General features: G+C 57.0%; 1 protein-coding gene across 1 annotated transcript in view; it reads right to left on the minus strand.

Moving 5' to 3' along the window:
• Positions 1–3758: 3758 nt before the first annotated feature.
• Positions 3759–21818, minus strand: part of TEAD3 (TEA domain family member 3) — a gene marked incomplete at its 5' end in the record, with an annotated part of 20857 nt that continues 2797 nt past the window's right edge. Inside the window, 12 exons of the mRNA XM_004673983.2 lie at positions 3759–5212; positions 5396–5548; positions 5619–5759; positions 5954–6127; positions 6301–6434; positions 6978–7039; positions 7624–7673; positions 7769–7906; positions 8419–8430; positions 9484–9546; positions 13442–13506; positions 15326–15577. Of these exons, the coding sequence (XP_004674040.1) occupies positions 5099–5212; positions 5396–5548; positions 5619–5759; positions 5954–6127; positions 6301–6434; positions 6978–7039; positions 7624–7673; positions 7769–7906; positions 8419–8430; positions 9484–9546; positions 13442–13506; positions 15326–15577 (1358 nt within the window). The remainder of the gene's footprint in view (positions 5213–5395; positions 5549–5618; positions 5760–5953; positions 6128–6300; positions 6435–6977; positions 7040–7623; positions 7674–7768; positions 7907–8418; positions 8431–9483; positions 9547–13441; positions 13507–15325; positions 15578–21818) is intronic.

Below are 21818 nucleotides of genomic sequence, written 5' to 3' on the forward strand. Positions count from 1 at the left end.
GGTTAAGCTATTTTTTTAAAAAAGATTTATTTAGGGCCCTCCCTGGTGGCGTAGCAGGTTAAAGCACAGCGCTGAGAAGCTAAAGCCACTTCCGCATGAATTCGATTCCCGCCTGCCCCGGAGGTGACCACATGGCCCGGCAGACCTCTCCTGACCCGCCCGCTGCTCCCCTCAGCAGTGTACTTCGTCGATCTGCCTGTTCTGCTCCCCACTCTGTCTCTGGTGAAGCCTCTCACCACCCCTGAGCCTCTGGCCTGCACCCCAGTTCTGTATGCATAAATAAATAAAAACTTTAAAAAAAAATAAAAAAAGATTTATTTATGCACACAAGAACTGGGGTACAACCAGAGGTATGGGGGTGAGAGGATTCACTAGAGACAGTAGGGAGTAGAACAGACAGATCTACTGAAGTTGAAAAACCCTGCTTCTGACTCTTCAGCTCTTCTGCTGGGGAAGTTGCTCAGCCTCCCAGTTGGGGGAAGAACCCCGCCCAAAGGCTCTCTGCTCACCAGAGCTCCTGCGCCTGGCAAGGGGCAACCCCTTTCTGGCAAGTGTTGTCTTGGAAAGTTGCCTCTGGGCACTGGCAAAGCTGGAATTGGGAATGATTCTCCAGGCCACAGTCGGCAAAAATCTTTCTCATTGAAAAGTTTTGATGTTTTTTTCATTATAGAAGAAATTATTTAATGTAAAAAGAAAGCAACATAATAGAAATTGCACAAAGTTAGAGCCTCCTATATGTAACTCAGAGGTTTTGAGCGTGGAGTGTGTTCTAGGTTGTTTTTTTTTTTTTAAATATTTATTTCTGCATACAAGAGCTGAGTTGTAGGGGATGAAAGGATTCACCAGAGACAGAGCTGGGAGCAGAACAGGTGGACTGACTATGAAATACCCTGTTGAGGGGAACAGTGGGCGAGACAAGAGAGGTCTGCTGTGCCATGTGGGTCAGTTCCTTGCCAGAAATCGAACTTGTGGAACTTGTGCTGCATCTGCAGATAGCTTCATAGTGCTGTGCTTTAACCCCTTGCGCCACCAGGGAAGGACTGAGGGTTGAGCTATTTTAATCAATCCAGGCATCTACAATGATTGGTTAAAGCTCAATGTGCATCTGCTTTGGAGTTCAGGGTTCTGAACTGATATCTGATATCTGGGGCAATAGTCCTCAGACCCTGCATTTGTGCTGCAAGGAAATAAAACGCCCCCCTGAGAAACCTAGCATAGTGTGCAGACCGTAGATTTGACACGATTGTGTTCTTCCCTCTTCCAGGGGAACATCAGAACAAAGTAATAGAGACTGCAAAGGCTACAGGCCATTCTCTGGTCTGAGCCCTTCTTTTTTTTTAGATTTTATTTATTTATGCATACAATAACTGGGGTGCAGTCCAGAGATGGGGGGAGGTGAGAGGATTCACCAGAGACAGAGTGGGGAACAGAACAGACGGGTCTACAGAAATGCACTGCTGAGGGGAGCAGCAGGTGGGTCAGCCATGTGGGTCACTCCCTAGCCGGGATGGAACTCCTGCTGCAGTGGCTGAGGACAGATTCATAGTGCCCCACTGCAACTCATTGTGCCACCTGGTAGGGCTCCGTGAGCCCTTCTTTACAGCTTCCCCAGGCCCTGAGCAGGAGACAGTCACTTCCAGGAGCGTCTGGCTCCTTTTCTACAATACTTTGGGACCTTGATAATAGTCATCATTCACCTCTAAATCTGTTGCATTTGTCAGGGAGAGGTGCATGTATATGTGTATGTGTGCTTGTGGGAGAGGGTAAAGAAGGATGGAGACTACTTGAGTTTTCTCCATGAAAAAATTATTCTAAAAGAAAATAACCTGGGGCCTCCCTGGTGGCACAGAGGTTGTCTCAGCACTATGAAGCTCTTCACAGCCACTGCAGCAAAAGTTGGATCCCCAGCTGGAAACTGACCTACATGGCTTGGCAGAACCCGCCTGCTGCTCCCCTCAGCAGCGGATTTCAGTAGCTCTTTTAAAAAAAAAGATTTATTTATTCATGCATACAAGAGCTGTGGTATACAGCCAGAAGTGCAGGAGTTGAGAGGACTCACCAGACACAAAGTGGGGAGCTACTCAGATACACTGCTGAGGGGGACAGTAGGCTGGTGAGGAGAGGTCTGACATACCATGTGGGTCACCTCCCTGGCTAGGGATCTAACTTGTGCTACAGTGGCTGTGGATAGCTTCATAGTGCTGAGACTTAACTCCCTATACAATCAGGGAGGCCCCTATAAAAATAAACCTTAAAAAATAGGATAGCAAGCATGTGGACTTGGAATCAGGTAGACTGGATACAAATCTTGTGTCACCACTGACTCTTATCCCATTTGTAAAATTGGAGGTAGGACCAGAATAATCCAGAAGATTCCAGATCCTTGAGTAGGGTGGCCAAACAAAGCAAATGAAAATACACTCAGGTACACTTAAATTTCAGATAAACAATGCATTTTGTAGTGTGACATGGCACGTAAGTCTTAAAATACAGTCACTGTTTATCTGGAATTGACTTAATAGGGCAGCCTGCAATTTAGTTAACTACTTGAATCTCCTGTCGCTTAACATTCTAAACACAATTCAGTCATCATAGTCCTTTAGGCCCAAATGTTCTGTCCACCACTGAACAAGTCCAGTCAATTCATCCATAACTGAGGGGGTTAGAGGCCAAAGCATTCTCTGTGGGAAAAGCTCCCTTGAGGATATTGCCCTCACTCTATGGCCCCTGCCTTGGAGCACAGGGGTGGGAGGTGGGGTGGGCTCAGCCAGGAGAGGGCTTTTCCAGACAGGTGGCAGCAGGTTGGAGACTTGCATCAACTGGACCAGCCGCCCACTTGGCCGAGCACTCTGAGCCTTGAGCCTCTCATCCATGTATAGCAAGGTGGGATGCAGCAGCTATGTGACCTTGGGTAAGTCATTCCATCCAAAGAGCCAGTGCAGGGCCCTCCCTGGTGGCGCAATGGTTTTAGATACAGTACCACAAGGTAGCTGCAGCCGCTTCGCTGCAAGGTGGGTCCCTGCCCAGGTGACCCACATGGCACAGCAGACCTCTCCGGTCTCATAGCCCGCTCCCCTCAGCAGTGTGCTTCGTGGATCTGCCTGTTCTGCTCCCACTCTGTCTCTGGCGACTCCTCTCACCGCCCCTGCACCTCTGGTCTGTACCCCAGTTATGTATGCATAAATAAATTTTTTAAAAAAGAAAAAGTAGGGCCCTCCCTGGTGGCGCAGCGGGTGAAAGCACAGCACTGAGAAGCTAAAGCCGCTTCCTCATGAGTTCGATCCCAGCCTGCCCCGGGGGTGACCACATGGTGCAGCAGACCTCTCCTGACCGGCCCGCTGCTCCCCTCAGCAGTGTACTTCATCGATCTGTCTGTTCTACACCCCACTCTGTCTCTGGTGAATCCTCTCACCCTCCGCATCTCTGGCCTGTACCCCAGTTCTGTACGAATAAATAAATAAATCTTTAAAAAAAAAAAAAAGAAAAAGTAACTTAAATTAAAAAAAAAGAGAGAGAGATAATGCAGCATAACGACGCTGGGCCCGTGCTGGGCAGAGTCAGGAGGAGGTGAGGTAAAGGTTGAGGTTAGCACAATTTTCATGGATCCTTTGAATACCTATTTAGAGTGTGGGTAGGATATGGAGACCCCTAGAAGAGAGGGTGGGGTGGAGTGACACACCAGAACCTAGACTGAGCTTCCACTCAAATCTGCCATAACCCCCAGGTCTGACAAAGTTGGCACACAAATGACCCACAAACAAATAACTTTAATTTTTTTCCCCTTGAGCAGGAGCCGAGCCTTGGGGGCCCCTGCCCAGCCACGTGCCACATTTATGATAACCCATCACAGCTGGATTTAAAAAATACACAAAAAATATATAATATACATTATAAAACCTAGGTTGGGATTGGAGGTGGCCTGAGCGATATGCAAACTGTGAGGACCTTCAGGAAGCTCAGGGTGAGGCAGGGTGGGTGGGGAAGGGAGCAGGGAAAGGAAGGGGCACAGTACTTCATATGAAACTCATAAATATCCAGAGGCAGCTGGGGGGGGGGCAGGCCGAGCCGTCGAGGGGCCTGGGTGTCGGGAAGGATAACCTTCAGCACCAGAATTGGGTGCGCGGGGCTGCCGCTTCAGCCAGGGAAACCCAGTGGGCACTGTTCTCTCGGGCTGGGGCAAGGTCTTCCTCCCTGACCATCTGGCCTATTTTTGAGTTGAGGTCTGCCCCAGGGCCTCCTCCCATCAGGAGGGGTCTGGGTGGCCTGGCACCCAATCTGGACCCCTGAGGCCTCTGGCTGGACTACAGGTAGACAGAGGGTGCCAACTAGGTACCGAGTACCTGCCTGGTAGAAACAGCTACTCCCCAGTGTCGGGGTCCCCAGCCAGCTGGCCCCAAGAAAGCTCTGCTCTTCACTGCATCATGCTGTCTCTGTTCCAGCCCTCTCCCGGGAGTTAGCTGGGACCAGCCCCCACTCGAGGGAGTTAGCAAAAACCTGGGCCCTGAGTGAGAACTCCAGCTCCACCCACCCCTCCCTCAGGTCCCTCAACTTCCTGGAGCTTCAGCACCTCATCTGAGACACTAAGACCCACACTTGCTCTGTGAGATTTGAGGGTGGTAAGAGGCATGGAGGGGAGTGACACCAGGCCTGGCACACAGTAGGTGCAAAGGAAGTGTGGGCCCCTCAACTCAACCTCAACTTGAGCTTTTCTTCTGGGGGGGTTCTCTGAATTCTGACTCCCTCAGTTTCCATCCTACCTCCACCCATCCATCACACACCCCTAAGGGGCCTGTGGCCACCCGCTCTAGAGCCAGAAGTTGTCCTCCCATCTGGTCATGGCTGGGCAGAGCTGGGTGGGGCTGCTTCCTTGCCCTAGGCAGCCTACCCCACCGCTGAGGCCTCCTCTCCTCTCCCACAAATAAAGCGCAGAACAGTGGCAGGGAGTGTGTGTGCTGGGGGTAGGTGGGGAGGCCTCCTGGGTCCTGGGCCTGAGGCCTGGCAGGCAGATGAGTCCTCCATCCTGGACCCCTGGGGGTACCAGGCAGGTGTGTGGAAAAGATGCTCATCCTGGATCCTGGTGGTGGGGGCAGAGGGCGCCCTAGTCTTTGACCAGCTTGTAGACATGGTGCTGGGCCCCATGCTCACTGGTGGAGACTTCGAAGACGAAAGCGATGACGAGGAGGGTCTCCTGGGAGTCCCGGCTTGTAACCACCTGGGGGTTGGGTAGGAACACAGGGAGGTCAGCGCGCACGGCGGGCAGGGCACTGAGCAGCCCCTTCTTGCTGGCCTGTCTCCTCTGAGCTGTGAGTCTGGCCCCGTTAGGGGGCCCCGCAGGGAGGCCCCATGCTGGGGCAGGGGTGGGGTGCGGGTGGTCTGAAGGCCTGCTGCCCCCCACCTGCAGGATGGTGAAGTTCTCCAGGACACTGTTCATCATGTACTTCTCGGGCAGGTGCTTCAGCTTGTGGATGAAGTTGATCATGTACTCGCACATGGGTGAGCGGTGGATGCGGTACACAAAGCGCCCGTTCTCCAGCCTGGCGTACTCGGTCTGCGGGGCCAGGCGGGCGTCAGCGCACGCGCCTGCTCCGGCCCGCCGCCGCCCGCCGGCCCTCACTCACCTCCACCTTCTCCACCACCTGCTTGCCGAAGGAGCACACCTTGGTGGAGACGCTGATGGTCATGCTGTCCGCCGAGCTGTACTGGGAGCTGACTCCATAGAAGGCGCCGGGGCCCTCTTGGATGGTGCTGTTGAGGTCGGCCTGGGGTGTCAGGGGTGGGGCTTAGGTGCGGCCAGAAGCCAGAGCCAGACTTTCTCTTACATCACGTCAGCGTCCGACCCAAGCACCCGTCTGGCACTCTGCCGCGGGCCGTAGGGAGGATGTGGGGTCAGGGCTCAGTGGGGTGTGCCTCTGGGGGGAGGCTTGGGGGGCAGGGAGGGCCCCGGGCAGCTCACCCAGAACTTGACCAGGAAGAAGGCGTTAGGGGGCCCCTTCTCATAGAGCTCCTTCAGGCCACCCTTTTTCTCTGGGAACTTGTCATAGATCTGCCGCACGTCAACTGCCTCGAGCGGCGGGTCTGAGAAGGCGGGGTTCGTCTGGCCGATGTGCACAAAGAGGTGTTTGCTGTACTGTGGGGAGGGCCCAGGACAGGGTCAGGAGGGTGCCAGCTGTGCTGGCCGGCGTTGCTGCCCAGGGCCAGGGCAGCTTGGGGTTTGCTAGCCCCACAGCCGGACTAGGACCACCTACCCGCCCCCGCTCCCCCAGGCTCCGTGGCCGAGCAACCGGCCCCACCCCACGTTACCGTGTCAGGGTCTCGCTGCACCTCCATGAAGGCGGAATACTCCAGGAGGCGCAGCCGGGAGGAGGCGATGGTGCGGTCCTGCCACACGGGCACGGAGGCGGCAGCTGAGGGGAGCGGGGCCAGGGGCTCGTAACCTGGGAGGAGGAGACGGCGTCTACATGGGCATGTGTGGCTACAAGCGCTGCCCCCCTGCTGGGGCCTTCGCGCAGCTCAGAGGAGCGCCCCCTGATGGCAGGAGGGGGGCTGGCTCTAGACTCCCCTGCCAGGGATTCACGGTCAGTGTCCAACCTGGATCCCAAGGCCAAGTCGTACAGGCCTCCCCGAGTTTCCCTACGTCACTCTCTCCATGTGTTCCGTAGAAAATGCAGAGAAGCACAAAGGCAGAGAAGAAAAATTAAAGAGTGCTGCCCCCCAGAAAGTATGTTCTATAAGATGAAATCTGTTAAGCTTCTGCTGCATTTTCTTGTAGGGAATTTTCTAAGCACTCAGCCCTATCGGTGCAATACCTTTGGTGGTGTGTACTTGTAGCAGCGTTCTGGAAAAGAGCTGGCAAAGAGCTTATTCCCTGCAGTCCCATCTACACACCCACAGCACTCGCTCACTCACTCACACATGCACACACGGGCCACGAGGCGCAGGGCCGGGAGGGAGCGGTGGGGGTGGTGGTGGGTACTTACTGCTGAGTGCTGGTGGCAGGGGCGGCTGGATGGGGTAGGCTGGCTGTGCAAAGGGCTTGATGCTGCAGACAAGAGTACAGCCTGGTTGGGGACCCCCTTCAGCACCTTCCCCGGCTCTGTCACTTTGGGCCTCGGGGGGACCCTAATGGGCAGCCAGCCCCTGAGACTTTCTCCAGAGGCCCAGAAATGCATGCTGACACGCTAACTCTCGAGCTTTTCGTTTTCGCCGCATTTTAACTTTTATCCTGCTGCATCTCACAGCTGATGTGCACATTTAATGTGGCATTTCAACCCCACCCCGGAGTTGTTCATTAAGCGGAAGGTGTGCTTACATGAAAGTCATCTGAGAATGGAAGGAACCACCTGTACTTGACTACCTGACTTGTTGACTGAGAGATTGACTCAGGAATTAACTGAGTGGAAAATAAACGCAGGGCGGATGACAGGTAGATGAGTGGGCTGATGAATGAATAAACACGCGAATGAACAGACACATGCGTTAGCTCTTACGGCACTCTCATGCCTGTTTTTGAATTAAAACTATGCTGAGCTCCTGCCGGAAAGCACATGGAGGGGGACGGCCTGCATGGCTGCCAGGGGCGAGCAGAGGTGTGGGGGTGTGGGGACGAGGCACCGAAATACTCACTCCTGAGAGGGTCCAGGCTGCTGTCCCAGGAGAGGGGGGCTGCTCCAGAACTGCAGAGATGGCACAAAGCCCAAGGGCCCCTCAATGCCCACGATCCCCCCGCGGCACTCCCTCACCCCAGTGCCACCTCCCTGGTTCCCTGTACCCGTGAGGAGGTGGAGAAGACGGCCTGCGGCAGAGGGGAGGGTGGGCTGAACTTGTTCTGTAGGACGCTGGCAGAGACGATCTGGGCAGAGGACATGGACGCCATGCTCTGGAGGGCTTTGTCCTTGGACACCTGGTCCTGTGGGCGGCAGGGGCCAGGTAAGGCTGGGGCCAGGCAGACACGGGACCCCCCGCCCCGGCCCTCGGGGCTCCGCACTCCGGTCTGGATTCTAGCACGCTCCCTGGCTGGGTGCAGGACCCTCTGTCTTGCGGGAGGACTCCCAGTCAGCTGCTTTTATTCCCTAACCCAGTACATCTCGTGTGTCATGCACTCTCCCGTTTTCTGCCCCGTTTCCTTGGAGGGCTTCAACTAAGGTCCATGGACCAACAGCACAGCTTCACCTGGAAGCTTACGAGATGCAAACTCAGGCCCAGCCTGACTCTGAGCCCCTGCGGTGAGGCTCTCCAGGTGATCCTGGCGCTCAAGTTTGAGAACCACATATTTCACGTTTTCAAAATGCTGTTTACAGCCTTATTAAACTGATGTCACAACCCATGTTTTGAAAATCCTGTATTAGGTGCTTTCCCACCATCTCCTTTCCAGACCCGGGCCTCCCCCTATTTTTGCCAGAGGAGGGCAGTGCTACTTACCAGGTTCATGGCCTGTGAAGAAGAGGGAGGAGGGTTAGAAGAGCTGCAACCAGGGCTACTTAGGGTGGGGGACAGCTTTCCATGCCCCTCCCCTCCTGCCTACTGGGCTTGCAGACAAAGAGGCCAGGAAAGCTCAGAGGCAGATGTGGGCCCTCACCCTGCTCCCCACTCCCACCCAGAGGGAATGGGGCTGAGCCTTTCCAGAGCCATCGAGGGCTGTCCGGAAAGGGTAGGGCAAGGAAGCACAGGCTGGACGGTGGACCAAGATGCTGCCCTGGATGAGCCCACGTTCTCTGGGGCTGTGCTACAGGTATGGGGTACTAGGCAAGGACAAGGCCATGCAGCCCTCAAGGGGCTCTGACAGAGGCCCAGGCCATGAACCCCAAGTTCTGAGATCCACAACTGTAGCCTCGCCAAGACTGAAAGTGGGATGCAAGGAATTGCCACGCCCACCCCACAGCTCTGCCAGCCAGCACCCCCCAGTGTCTCCTCCCTGCCCACCTGGAGTCCCAAGCAATCAGCAAGCAGCACTTAGGAAGAAGGAGAAAAAGGAAATCGGAGAAGAGGGCACCAGGCTCTTGCTCCCCTTCATTACAGGGCTGGCTGAGCCCTCTGCCTTCTGCTTCATCTGCAGGGCGTGGCCTGCGTGACCTGGAGTGTGCGCTGGGTTCCTTGCTGCTCGGGGCTTTCTAAGCCAGCCCTACCCCCAGCAGCCCCCATTGCCATACCCTCAGCCCTCCTAGTAGCAGGTCTGGGCCTAGGAGGAGCTGGGCAGGGTCAGGCCGAGTGGCAGGGAACCCCATACCTTCAACTTGGACTGAATCTCCCGAGATTTCCGCCTGGCTAGAACCTGCAAATGGCTAGAGACCTGGAGAGAGAGAGAGAGAGAGAAAGAGTAGAAAGAGCAGAGGAGGCGAGAACAGAGCTTGAAGAGTGCGAAGAAAGTCACAGGGGGGCCAGAGAGCGGCCAAGGCAGAGGCCTGAGCTGCGCAGAGATAGCAGTGGCGGCGCTGTGGGTGGGGGGCTGAGGAGGGGCTGGAGGCCCCAGTCAGGCACCCGACATACCTTGATGCCAACCTGGTACTCCCGCACCTTCTTCCGAGCTAGAACCTGTATGTGGCTGGACACCTAGGGGCCGCCCCGCGCCCCGCCACAGAGGAAAACATAGACAGTGAGGAGGCACGGCGTGGGCGCCACGGACCAGGGGAGGCTCAGCCCTCATCGCTGGGACCAAACGTAAGGGGACCCGCAACCTCTGTGGGAAGACACCCCTTGCTCCTGCCGGTTCGCCCTCTTTGGGCCCTTTTTTTTTTTTTTTTTAAGATTTATTTATTCATGCATATAAGAACTGAGGTACAGGCCAGGGGTGCAGGGGGTGATAGGGTTCACTGAGACAGAGTGGGGAAGTGAGGAGCAGGACAGGCAGACTGACTGAAATAAACTACTGCGGGGAGCAGCGGCGGGTCAGGAGAGGTCTGCAGGGCCAGGTGGGTCAGCTCCAGGTGGGTCAGCTCCTGGGGGCCGGGGTGGGGGTGGGGGGCTCAGAACGTGCTAATGCTGCAGTGGCTGCAGATAACTTCACAGAGCTGCGCTTTAACCCCTTGCGCCACCAAGGAGGCCCCTTTGGCCCTGTCTCGATCAAGACTCTACAGTGGCTTCCAGGACTACCCTGGACAGCTGTGTAGGTGGTTCACTGCACAGGAGCACCTGGCCTAGCATGGGCTGAACCCCACGCTCAGCTCATGGCTAGGCCATGTGCCCCAGTTCAGGGCTGTATCCAGCCAGTAGAAGGGTCTCTTGATTTTTCAAAAAGGAGCCACTTTCCCTCACTCGTGAGGAGATGCCGTGCTATAACCACAGAGGGCCACAACGCCTGTGCTGGTCATCGGATTATACAGCGGGGCCGCAGCTTGCTCAAAAGCTCTTCCCCTGAACTGCCCCTCAAGTCGTCCTCAACAATTTGCCCACCTGAAAAAACAAGTCTACTCCTATTCCCACGTTGCTCATACGGCTTCTCCCTTAACACGCCTCACTTCTCCTTGACTCGAATCTGTGTATAGACACCCCCAGTGGGTGCTTAGCAGTGTGCTCCTTCTCCAGCACCCCCTCCCTGAAGCCTTCCTTTCCTGGCAACCCTGAGTTACTCATGACCTGGATGTGTGTGTCCCTGTGATGGTGTCAAGGATCTGACCCGAGTCTCAGAGAATCCACAGGCTACTGTTTCCCCTATGAAACTCAACCAAATGCCTCTAGGGTGCTCCAGACTTTCACACAGCTGTTGGCTTTTCTTGAAAGTTTCCCACAAGAAAACAGTTTTTCTTTTTAATCAAAGCCTGAAAAAGTCCTGTATGCAATGCTGGGCAGCCCCATACTACTGGTTAGGACTTGGGGGTGCTTCTTACCTTCCTCCTCACCCACAGGAACATCAAGGAAACCACTGACCACTTTTTGTCTTGATAATAACTGGCCTTGACAGAGCCCAGCTGTTACCGTTCTCAGCACCGTACACACACACACTCCTCTGGTCTTTACAGTGACTCTAAGAATTGTCATTATCCCAGATTTACAGATGACCAAATCAGAGCACAGAGAGGGTAAGCAGCTTGCCCAAAGTCACACAGCTGGATCTAACTCTAGCACCCACTTGCTCCACCACTCAGCGATGCTACCGGGACCATCTTAGCACAGAGGGCCTCCTCCAAATGATCAGCTGTAACAACTAAAAGGCATATGGGACTTAACCTCAATGTAATATTTAGTTTTTTTGCCAACATGGAGGCACTGTACTTACTATTCATTGCTGTGCATAATAAAAACTGCCTATAAACAATGAAAACTAGGGCCGTCCGGGTGGAGCAACAGATTAAAGTGCAACACTATGAAGTTATCCGCAGCCACTGCTGCCTGGGTTTGATCCCCAGCCAGGGCGCTGACCCATATGGCCCAGCAGACCTCTCCTGACCCGCCCACTGCTCCCCTCAGCAGTGTGTTTCAGTCAGTCTGCCTGTTCTGCTCCCCACTCTGTCTCTGGTGAATCCTCTCATTCCCCCGCACTTCTGGCCTGTACCCCAGCATTTCTGTGAATAAATAAATCTTTAAAAAAATAATAATAAAAACTAAAATTCCCTCTCCTGTTAGCAGGCTGCTCTTTGCAACACATAAAGTCACATAGGATGGGTTCCCCTTTCAGAGAGATTAGATATCAGAGTTCTAGGAATAAAATTGCAAAAGGATGATGGTCAGTGTTTTATAAAGTTTTGAGTTTGCCAAAAGCTACTTTGTAAAACCTCATGGACACTCATCTTAGGAGGCGACCAGGCACAGGTAACTGCTGGGCTCAGAATGAGGAGGTTCGGCCTCAGGTCCAAGTGAGGATCCCCCAAGCACGCCCGCTCTGATGAACACGTCCCCAGAGGGAGCAGGGTAGGCCTTGCCCTTCGCCAGTGCCTGGGATGATTTCTGTGTCTGCCCACAGAGCGGTAGCATCAAATTCTCACGTGGGTGCGCACTGTTCTAAGTGCCTTCAGCATTAACTAATTTAAGGGCCACAGGCTGGGAGGTGCCACCTCTCCCCACCCCCACCCCTGCCGCCATTGGAACACAGGGGTCTGATCAGGTCGAATTCTTCCTGTAGCCCCAGGTTCCAGGAAACAGGACCCTGTCTGTCCGGTTCCTTGCTGTATCCCTGCTGCCTAGAGCATAGTAGTAGCTCAATAATTTGCTAAATGAATAACTGCTGTGCAACCTGAACTGGCCCAGGAAGGGGGGTTAATAAATGCTTGAACAAATGAAGGAGGATTTGGATTTCTGGTCCCACACCGGGTGGGGGGGGCCTCAGAACCTTCCTTTGAGACAGTGGGTGGCCGGGTCAGACTTGCTCTCTGCACAGGCCGGGGCTGGAGAAGTGGGTGTAAGGCCCAAATCCCACCAAACAGCCTGGTTGGGAGAACTGAGGGTCAGTGCTGGACTGTGTCTCCAGCTGGCCTGTCTCCCAGGCACCAGAGCGACCCCTCAGTTTTCCGGTCATTGCCACCCTCCTTGACAGGAAACCACCCCCTCAACTCTCAAATCATTTTTCTCCACCCCCACTCCCCTCACCATGGCCACTGCCCAGGCTGCTGCTGCTGTTGTTCTAGCTGTTGTTCTAGCTCATCTGTGGCGGCCCCTCCTCTCCAGGGCCAGCATTCCTTGACAGCTGCCACCGACACTCCCTGCTCCATTCCCTCCCAGGGTCCCCAGCTGCCCCCAGGGGGACCTCAAGCCTCAGGGCAAACCGCTCCCAGCCCTGGGCTTTGCCTCCCCCCCCCCTCCACTGCAGACTTTCCCTGCTAGGTGGTTGGAATCCTGGACCCACCACCTCCCTGGACCCACCACCTCCCAGCCCCATGACCTTGAGGAAGTTGCTTAACTTCCCTGTACCTTAGCTTCCTTATCTGTAAAATGGAGCTCATTGCAGTACCTACCTCGTAAGGATGATGTGAGGGTTAAAGTAAAGTAATATAAAGTAAGCTCTATTTGGGTTCACAACTACTACTTGCGTATCTAACTTCCTCAGCCTGGAAGAATCCTCTCCTTTTTCATGCCTGGGGGAAATCTAATCCCTTCTTAAAAAAACATATCTCCTCCAGGAAGCCTTCTCAGCCTACCCCCCTCCTTGACCCTGCGGGGTCCAAGTTTACTGCCTTTTCGGGCAGAGCCCCCCACTCCCTATTGCAGGCGTGCTGATGGGCTGGGCACTTGCCCATCTGCCCCCAGAAGGGCCGGCCACAGGGGGCCCCAGCCGAGGCTGGTGTGGCGTGGCCCGAGACAGTGCTCCTTTCTCCGGGACAGAGGGGCAACATTTTGGAGAGAAGTGGGGAGCCATGGAGCAGCTTGGGCAGTGTTGAGGCAAGGGGAGAGGGAGTGGGTGCTGGGCAGTCCATGGGGTGGTCCTGAGGCTGGGCAGGGGGGAGCTCTGGACAGGAAGGGGCTGGGGAGCAGTGGGTGTGTGGGCAGAGTGCCTCAGCACAAATCGTCTCTTTACCTGTTTTCTCGTCCGAGTCTTCCCCGTCCTCAATTTAATATATCGTGCGATCAACTCATTTCGGCCTAGAATGGGGTAAGGAAAAAAAAATGAGGCGTGGGGGGACCATCCCTCCCTGTCCTCTTCACCCAAACCCGCCTTCCCATGGGACACAAGCAGGTAGCAAGTGAGCTGGCTCTCCCAGACCACCTCCAGGAACGGGGGGCTGCTCTTTGGGGTGGGAGAAGTGGGAGACCCCCACGTGAGAGGGTGAGAGAGAAGGCGGGACAAAGTCAGGCCGGCCAGGCGCCCCTGAAGACAGACAGGGGCAGGTGTGGGGGCCAGCAGGCTGGCCAGCCGCCCCCGCCTGTGTCCTGGAGCTGGTCACCAGCTCCAAAGCTCTGCGCGCCGACATCCGTGTGTGAGTGCAGCCTGCCCAGGGTGGCAGACGTCTCGGCCCAGGGCCCCAGGTGTGTCTGGAAGAGTTTTGGGCCAAGTTCCTGTCCTTTCTGTGGAGGAGATCCTGGCCGAGTCCCTTCCCTTTTCTGGTCAAAGGGGCAGGAGGGAGCGCGTGGTCTCTAACACGCCTCCGACCTGTGCCAAAACAGTTACCGCGTCCTTGTGCCTGTCACCCCTAAGTCACCGGAGACCAGGGCCTCTCAGGTCCTGTGAGAGCCAGGCTGCTGCTCGGTTTGGGGGTGGGGGTAGGGGTTCTGCTCAGAACCTCTGAAGGCCCGCAAGTTGCCTGGTGTTCAGAGGGTTTGGCCCCAGGAACGGGCTGCTTGGGACACACCACCAAGCATATGTCAGCATCCTCAGGGTGCACATGTCTTACCCCCAAGTCCAGGTCCCCTTTTCCCTCAGAACGGGCCACATTCTCCAAATTCTTCTTCAATGACAGAACCAGTCTCACTACTCCTCCCTTCCCGCCGGCCCCTTCCCACCCCATTCCCTCCGCCCTGTCTAAAAATACCCTTTGGGGCTGCCCCAGTCATCTGGGAGGTAGCAGCGGGCAGAGGCAGCCCCAGCCCATGGAAGGTGCTCTGGAACATGGGCCTGGCAGCAGGGCTCGGGGCTGGGGGGCGGGGGGGCGTGGCAAATGGGGCGGGGTCAGGGCTGGGGCCAACCTTACACTGGGCCCCATCACCTCCTTCTAGCACCCTGCCAGGGTTCTGGGTCCGGCAGGGGGCAGGCCAAGGGCCTGCCTCACCCAGCCATAGGAAGGATCTCGAGGAGCTGGCAAGGAGCCAGGGTTGAGCTATCCTGAAAATGCAGCTCTGGAACGACTCTGGGAGAGCCCTCTCAGGGCTGGAACAGGAGGGGACACGCCCTGGAGGAGGCAGGAGGTGGGCAAAGTGGCAGAGAAGGGCCACGAGAGCTGTGGAGTCTTGGGAGGGGCCTGAGGAATGAGCGAATGTGCTTGTCCCTCCGGCACTCTCCCCACACAGGCCGTTGTCTCAGTGTGGCCGCCCACCGCCCGGACCCCCACGCACCCTGTAGGGAACTCACCAGTGGGAGACCCTGCTTTGCTGGACTCACCCCCCGGACTCCCCACCACCTCCCAGGGGAGGGACCCTCTCCCAGGCCTGGCTTGGTGCACACTGGACTGTCGACCCAGTTTTTTGGGCCCACTGAGTCACCCCGAAACCTCCTGGCCAGTAAGGGGGAGGAGAGGAGGAGCAGTTGGGGGTGTCGAGGTGTGGGCGCGCTTTGGTGGAGGGGGCAAGCCTGGCTTGTTTATGAGGAGGATCCAGACGCACAGGCTACACGCCCAGACTCGCCCATGGCGGGCTGGCAGGACTTCGCCAAACCGGTTGGGTGAGGGGGCAGAGAGCAGGGGGAGGGGCCAGCCGGGAGGCCACCTCCCCCAGTCCTGTCCAGCGTCCTGTGCCTCCCCACACGCACCGTACATCTTGCCCTCGTCCGACAGGATGATCTTGCGGCGGCCACAGGGCGGGTAGATGGCCAGGGCCTCCTGGAAGCTCTGCTCGATGTCCGGGCTCCACACGCCCTCCGCATCGTTGTCCAGCCCCTTGTCCAGGCCCTCGGGCCCATCCTCCCGGGCCTCCCCGGGGCTGCTGCTGGCGTTCCAGCTGTTGGACGCTATTGTGCTGGTTGCTCTGGGCTCGGGGCCTGAGCCCACTGGGCAGCCTGAGCCTGGGGGACAGACACACAGGAGTTAGGGCCAGGTGGCCCCAAGCACAGGCATCTGCCACCCCCCGCCGCTGGCTCTGGACTTCTGCCCCCACAGGTGTGGGGCGGTGGTGGGGGGAAGGTGCTCCAGGCCGGAGGTGAGGTATAACAGAGGGTACTCTCATGCGGGGGTGTGTGACCCTGGGTGAGCCACCTCCCCTCTCAGAGCCTTGAATCTCAGTCCTGGGAAAGGAGCAACGGTCTCCTTGAAGTCGTGACGGTTAAAACTGAAGGCGATCACGACAGGATGCCAAGTGCAAGGCCTGGCTCCTGACGCAGTACCACGCTAGCGGCAATCGGGGTGACGGCAATAACACCTCCTGTGGACAATAACGCCTGCTGTGTGGAAGAGCACTTTCATTCTGGTCTCAAAAGCTAAAGCAAGGAGGGCAAGGGTGACACCCATTATTCAGATGAGGAAAACTGAGGCTCAAAGGCCACACGGCTGCCAAAGGCATCAAGATGGGCAGAGAGAAGGCACACGATAGGCAGGGCTGGGCACTCTGTGGCTCTCCCAGCAGCTCTGGGGAGCACTCTGCAGCCCCCCCCCATTGGGAATCTCCACTGGGGGGGACCCTGCACCCTCTGTTCTCCTCCTAGCATCAGGACCTCCTAGACTCAGGAAGGGGATGGTGCTGCCTTCCCCAAATAGATAACCCACGGGAACCCTGCCAACGAACGTAACCGGGGCAGGAACTGCCCCAGGAACTGCAAGAAGGGAGGACGCTGGTTGGCAAGGGCGCAGCGGAGAAGGTGCCTGGCCAACAGCCTTGCTCAACCCCACTCACTCCTCCATCCCACTTCCTGTTCCCGCACCTTCTGGCCCCACAGCAGCCCATAAACCACCCACACGCCCGCCCCTGCCCTGGCCCACATCACGGATGTGTAAACTCCGAGCTCCCTGCGCACGCCAGGCCGGGTTGTTAACTTAGACCACACCCAGCCAGTGCCCCCAATGTGCACATCCAAGGCTCACTCCAAACTCCCCTCAGCGTCGCCATCTGCATGCCCAACAGATACAAAGAGCTTAAGGTCCTAAGGTCCAAGGTGGCTAGATCCTAGGCTCACAGGGAAAGCAGGGCAGGGTAGAGAGGTGGGGGGCCCCCTCAGAAATCAGAGCGGGGCAGGTCCCCGTCAGTCATGAGTTCCAAGTCCTGCTGGAGGGGTGGGGGGTCTCCCTGTGGGGACATCTACTACTTAGGGAGGCTTGAAGGGGTCACCAGTGAAGTGGGATGGGGAAGGCCTGAGGGGCCTGAATATCAAATGGATGTAGAGTTTAGATTGAATATTACTACTAATGACAGCACCTGCCATATGGCAGCTACTGTTCTGGAATTTTATATACATTGACTCATTTAATCTTACAATAACCTATGGGGTATTAGTGTTCCTACTTTACAGATGAGGAAACCAAGGAACAGAGACGTTAAGCAATTTGCATGAGGACACAAAGCTAGTAAATGCTAGAGCCAGATTCTGGACCCATGCAACATGGCTTCAGCCTCTTAAGTGAGGGGACGTGTCTGAGAAACCCCATCACCTGTGGTAGAGGGGACCTGTCATGTGTGTGCTCAGTAGGGTCCAAGCCAGGACCCCTTAGCCCAAGTGGCCGTAGCCACTTCAGGGACCCAAGTACTGCTAGAGCCCTTTCCGTGAGGCCTCAGAGACCACCAGGGTAGCTCTCCCCATGCAGAGACAGCCAGGGAGGGCGCCCACTCTCCTGAGGACACTCCTCCACTCCCCTCCTCTTAGCCTGTCTCACCCCACAGAGCTGTGCCTGGAAGCCCAACCCCTCCCTGACCCCTGAGGCCAAGCACTTGAGGCAAAACCGTGAGGGAGACCAAAGTATGTTAGTTGACCAGGAAGGGGACCTGGGGGACCCACAACTCCTATTTTGAGGTGGTTGAGATACGGGGCCTTCCCTCAGGTCTGACGCTGCTGTCTGCTGTCTGAGAGGAGGAAGAAGAGGGATTACAATGAGTTAAGACCCCACCCAGAGTCCTCAACCCACTTTCCCCTCCAGTCCTTTCCTGAGCCTCCCTAGGAGGAGAGGGGGCCTAGCGCATGGGGGGCCTTGGCCGTCCCAGACTTTTAAAGGCAACTTTCCTGCCTCCCCCAAGTCTCTGCCCGCCTCCCCTCATCCAGGCGGTGGCCCCCCCTTCTCGGGGTGATGTCAGCCCCGCCCCGCCCCCCGCAGGAGCACTGTGGCCAAATATGGCGAACACAGCCGCGCTTGGGAGCTGGGACAGTCTGGGGGGGGCGGGGCTGGCCGGCCCCTGGCTGGGACCGCTGGCAGCTGGTGAGGGGGAGGGGAGTGGAGGGGGCGGCTGCAAGGGCGAGTCAAGGAAAGGCTCAGGACCACCACCCTTGTGCTGGTTCCTACCTACACGTATGACTCACTTTCTAGGGATACTCCTGTGGGCTTAGACACCCACACAGGGGCTGCAGGTGACCCCCACCCCACACAGCCATGCGCAGGAGCCATGCGTGCAGGTATGCTGTGTGGGGGCCTGGGCTGACATCCAGAAAGGTAATCTGTACCCCCAGGCTGAGGCCCACCATGGGCTTTGGCAGGCAGGCAGGCAAGGTGCAAGTGGGGTCTCTGCCCCCCATCACCCAAGTTAAGGGGAGGTTGGAGGAAGCTGGATTGGATGCTCTGGCCTCCTAAATTATTGCTATGGGATGAGATGGAGATCAGCATGTGCCCACCCTCTTTTCCTTACACCCCCAAATCAGCGAGGGGGCAGTGAGGCTGGCAGTGGGGGGCAGAACAGTTCCCCAGGAAGCTGTAGGGCCAGACTGATGAAAGTGTGGGACTCAGGCAAGGTGGGGAGGAGGACTCCTGAAGCAGGAGGGGCTAGAAAAGGCAGGCCTCCAAGACCCCCAAGATGGCAGCCTCTGCCCAGGGTAGGGCTCACTCCCTGGCCAGAAGGTCTGTGTGTGTGTGTTGTGTTTGGGGGGAGGGAAGCTCCCACATCACTTTTAAATTCTCGCCCAGGTATCTAGAACCTCAGCCCTGCTGGGCAGTAACAGGGGTTGGGGCTTGAGACAGACTGAGAAAGGGGGCCAGTGAGGGGGGAGAGGGGAAGACAGACCCAGAGACAAGGCTAGAGACAGGGGTGTCCCAACTGGTCAGATACAAGAAACTGGAGGGTGAACCCTGGGGACAGCCCCAGCGGGAGAGGCAGGAGGAGCGTGAGGACTGGCAGAGGGCTGGCTGCCGGAAGTTCATCCACAGACAGACAGAGCCAAAGTGGGGGTGGGGGAGGAAACGGGGGTGGGGGTACAGGGAGAATGGTCATGATAATCAGACTCAGAAAGATAGACAGAGACCAAGATCCAGAGAGATGGAGACAGCTGCGGGTGCGCCAGGACAGGCAGGGAATAGCCAATAAACCCAGATCCCTCAGGCAGCCAGAGGGAGTGGGACAGAGAGAGCCAGAGGTGGAGGAGGGGGCGAAAAGGGGAGCCGTGCAGGTGTCGGGCGCTGGGGCCAGGCTGGGACACATTCTGCCCATCCGCGGAGACCTACCTGCCCGCTGCACAGCCGTTATCCCAGCAGGCCGCAGCTCTCCCATGGGCCCTGCCCTCACCTACCAGCCACATCTCATCAGCCCACCGCCTCCCCTCACCCAGGGCCCACAGCCTCCTGAGGTCAGAGGTGCCTCTGGGTGGCCTGGATGGGATCTAGGAGGCTGGGTGAGCAGGCTTTGGGCCCCTGGGGGCGGGGGGGGGGCTGGGGGTAGGGTAAAGGGGGTATCTAGCTGCCCACTCCCCTCCCTGGGGCCAAATTTGCTGGAAGAACTGGCTGGACAGCTCCAGAGATGGAGGTCAGAGCTGGGGTTACTGGAGAGGGCCTAGACCCCTAGATCCCTATCCCCACAGGCTCTGTGGCCTCCAGACCGCCCAGCCCTCCCTGTCTCTGTCAAAGGGAAGGAGAGGCAAGCCAGAAGTGTGGGTTTCCCCAGGGCCTCGGCCTGGGTAGGGGACCGCAGACGCAAGTGGGGCCCCTCCCTAACTCATATTCCCTCCCCTCCCCTCAGCCTCACCGGGAGGATGAACTGAACCCGGTGACCCGACTGGGTCTAGCCGCTAGTAGCCGTCCACGCTTACTGGGCACCCAGCCTGCCAAGTACTGGCGTGCAGAGTGAGAACATCGCTCCAAGTGTGGGAAGATTAGTGAAATCAGCAGTTTTATCCCAAATTCCCCACCCCCCACACAACCTGGGTTAGGCTGACCAGCCAGGGAGGTGAGGATGGGGAGGACAGTTGATGAGGGAACCACCCCAGCCCCCTCTGTTTTTCCCTCCTTCCTCCCCACCCACCCCCACAGTGGGGCCAGCTGTTCTCCAGCTGCCAGACTTCCAGCCTAGAAATGGCCACACTCTGGTTGGGATTGAGAGCAGGGTGGGATGGGGATGGTGGCTGCCTCCCTCACCTTGGCCCAAGGACCCCTGAGGACCCAGTCTGCGGGGCCACACCCTGCGAGGCTGGGGAGGGATACCACCTCCCTGGAGCAGGGTCCAGATTTTTACAGGAGGAAGCAATTTGCAGAGCCCGCTAGGAGGGAGGTGGGGTCCTCCTTCCCTCTCCCCAGCTTATTAATGTGCTTCCAATTTGGGAATCAAGGCTCTTGGGGCCCCACCCACCCCCACTACTTGGGGCACAGGCTTTCAGGGAGCAGAGGGGGTAGGCTTCTTTCTAGAGAAGGAAGCTTAGAAGCTTCTCCTCCAAGCTCATCCGCACTGTCACAGCCCCCCAAACCTCCTCAGGGTAGGAGGGTAGAGACCAGAGCCCACAAGCCTCCTGCAGAGATGGGCCCAGTGATCCCTGCAGTCTCTGTCCTGCCCTTCAACTGGCCCTATCCAGGGGGGCCAGGTAACCAGAGTGAGGCAGGCAGCGGGGTCAGGGATGCAGCCAATGGCTAACTGGGTCCGCGGGTGACACAAATCTCAGTTAACTTATCAGTGGGCCCTATGTATCCTGATTCACCCACGAGCTGCCACTGCTTAGTGTCCATATCACAAGAGTGACACTGTCATCTATAAACACCACGCTGGCTCCGCCCCCCCCACAAGCCTCTCACAGCGACTGTCCCTGCCTCTCTGCTTTCTGCTTGTTTTTAATTTTTGTACTGTGATAAAATAGCCATACTAGAAAATGTACCATGTTGACTACTTTTAAGTGTATAGTTCAGCGGCATTAAGTACCGTCTGCTGCTTTGTTTTTAACTGTTGTGTTTTTCATGGACCTCCAGGGTAAGTGTAACGGGGTCACAGGCCCCCAAATCTGTCACCGAATCCCACACTGCCTCTGGCGCAGCCCTGAAGGGTGTCACCACACTGTCCTGTAGTCCCAAACAGCCGAGATAGCGCGCACCCACAGAGGTAGTCTCAGTCACACCCACGGGCGCCCTGACACGCGGCCCTACGCGTGCAGAGTTTCTTTCTCACACTCAGCTTCACCTACACACCTAGTTCACACTCAGCCTGTCCCTACAGTGTCCCAGGACGTAGTCAGTCATGTCCCAGAGGTCTCTCCTGGGCACACACACCGTGACGGAACAACCTTTCTCTCACACGGTGTCATGGGTGGACACACACAGACTGATTTGTACAAACCTGACGTCATCACCTACGCTTTACCAGCAGGCACACGTCACAGAGACTGTCACTCATCCTGCTCCTGACACACACGGCATCACGGGCGCGGGGGCCCCCGGAAACACAGCACCTCGGATCCAGGCGTGTCTCACACAAGCTGGTGCTGCTGTCAGGCAGCTTCTTTCACAAGTATGACCTGCGCAGTGCTCACACACACGGGGCTCGCCACACGCGCGTGTCCGTTCCCGTGGCTGCCGCGTGGCACCCCGTGCCGTCACGCAGCGCCACAGCTTCCCCCCATAGAGGGATGTGAGGGGGTCACAGTGTCACCTGCAGCTTCTCTCATGCCTACGGCCAGCCTCACATGCAGTCACATCCAAGCTGGTTTCACCCGGTTCCCACACACGCACACCCACCCTACACAATGCCCCACTCAGTGTCTCTCACCCGCGCCCAGTGTCGCACACTGTTGCACTCTCGTTTCCCTCTATCACTTCCTGTCCTTTTGGGCCTGGCAGGGAGCACAGGAAACAATCAGCACTCGAGGAAACCTAGGCTCAGGCTCTGGGGACGGTGGGGGGGACTGGGCCTCTGCTCCCCCC

The sequence above is a fragment of the Condylura cristata genome, unplaced genomic scaffold (assembly GCF_000260355.1).
Source record: "Condylura cristata isolate star-nosed mole 26May11 unplaced genomic scaffold, ConCri1.0 scaffold00001, whole genome shotgun sequence".
NCBI lineage: Eukaryota > Metazoa > Chordata > Mammalia > Eulipotyphla > Talpidae > Condylura > Condylura cristata.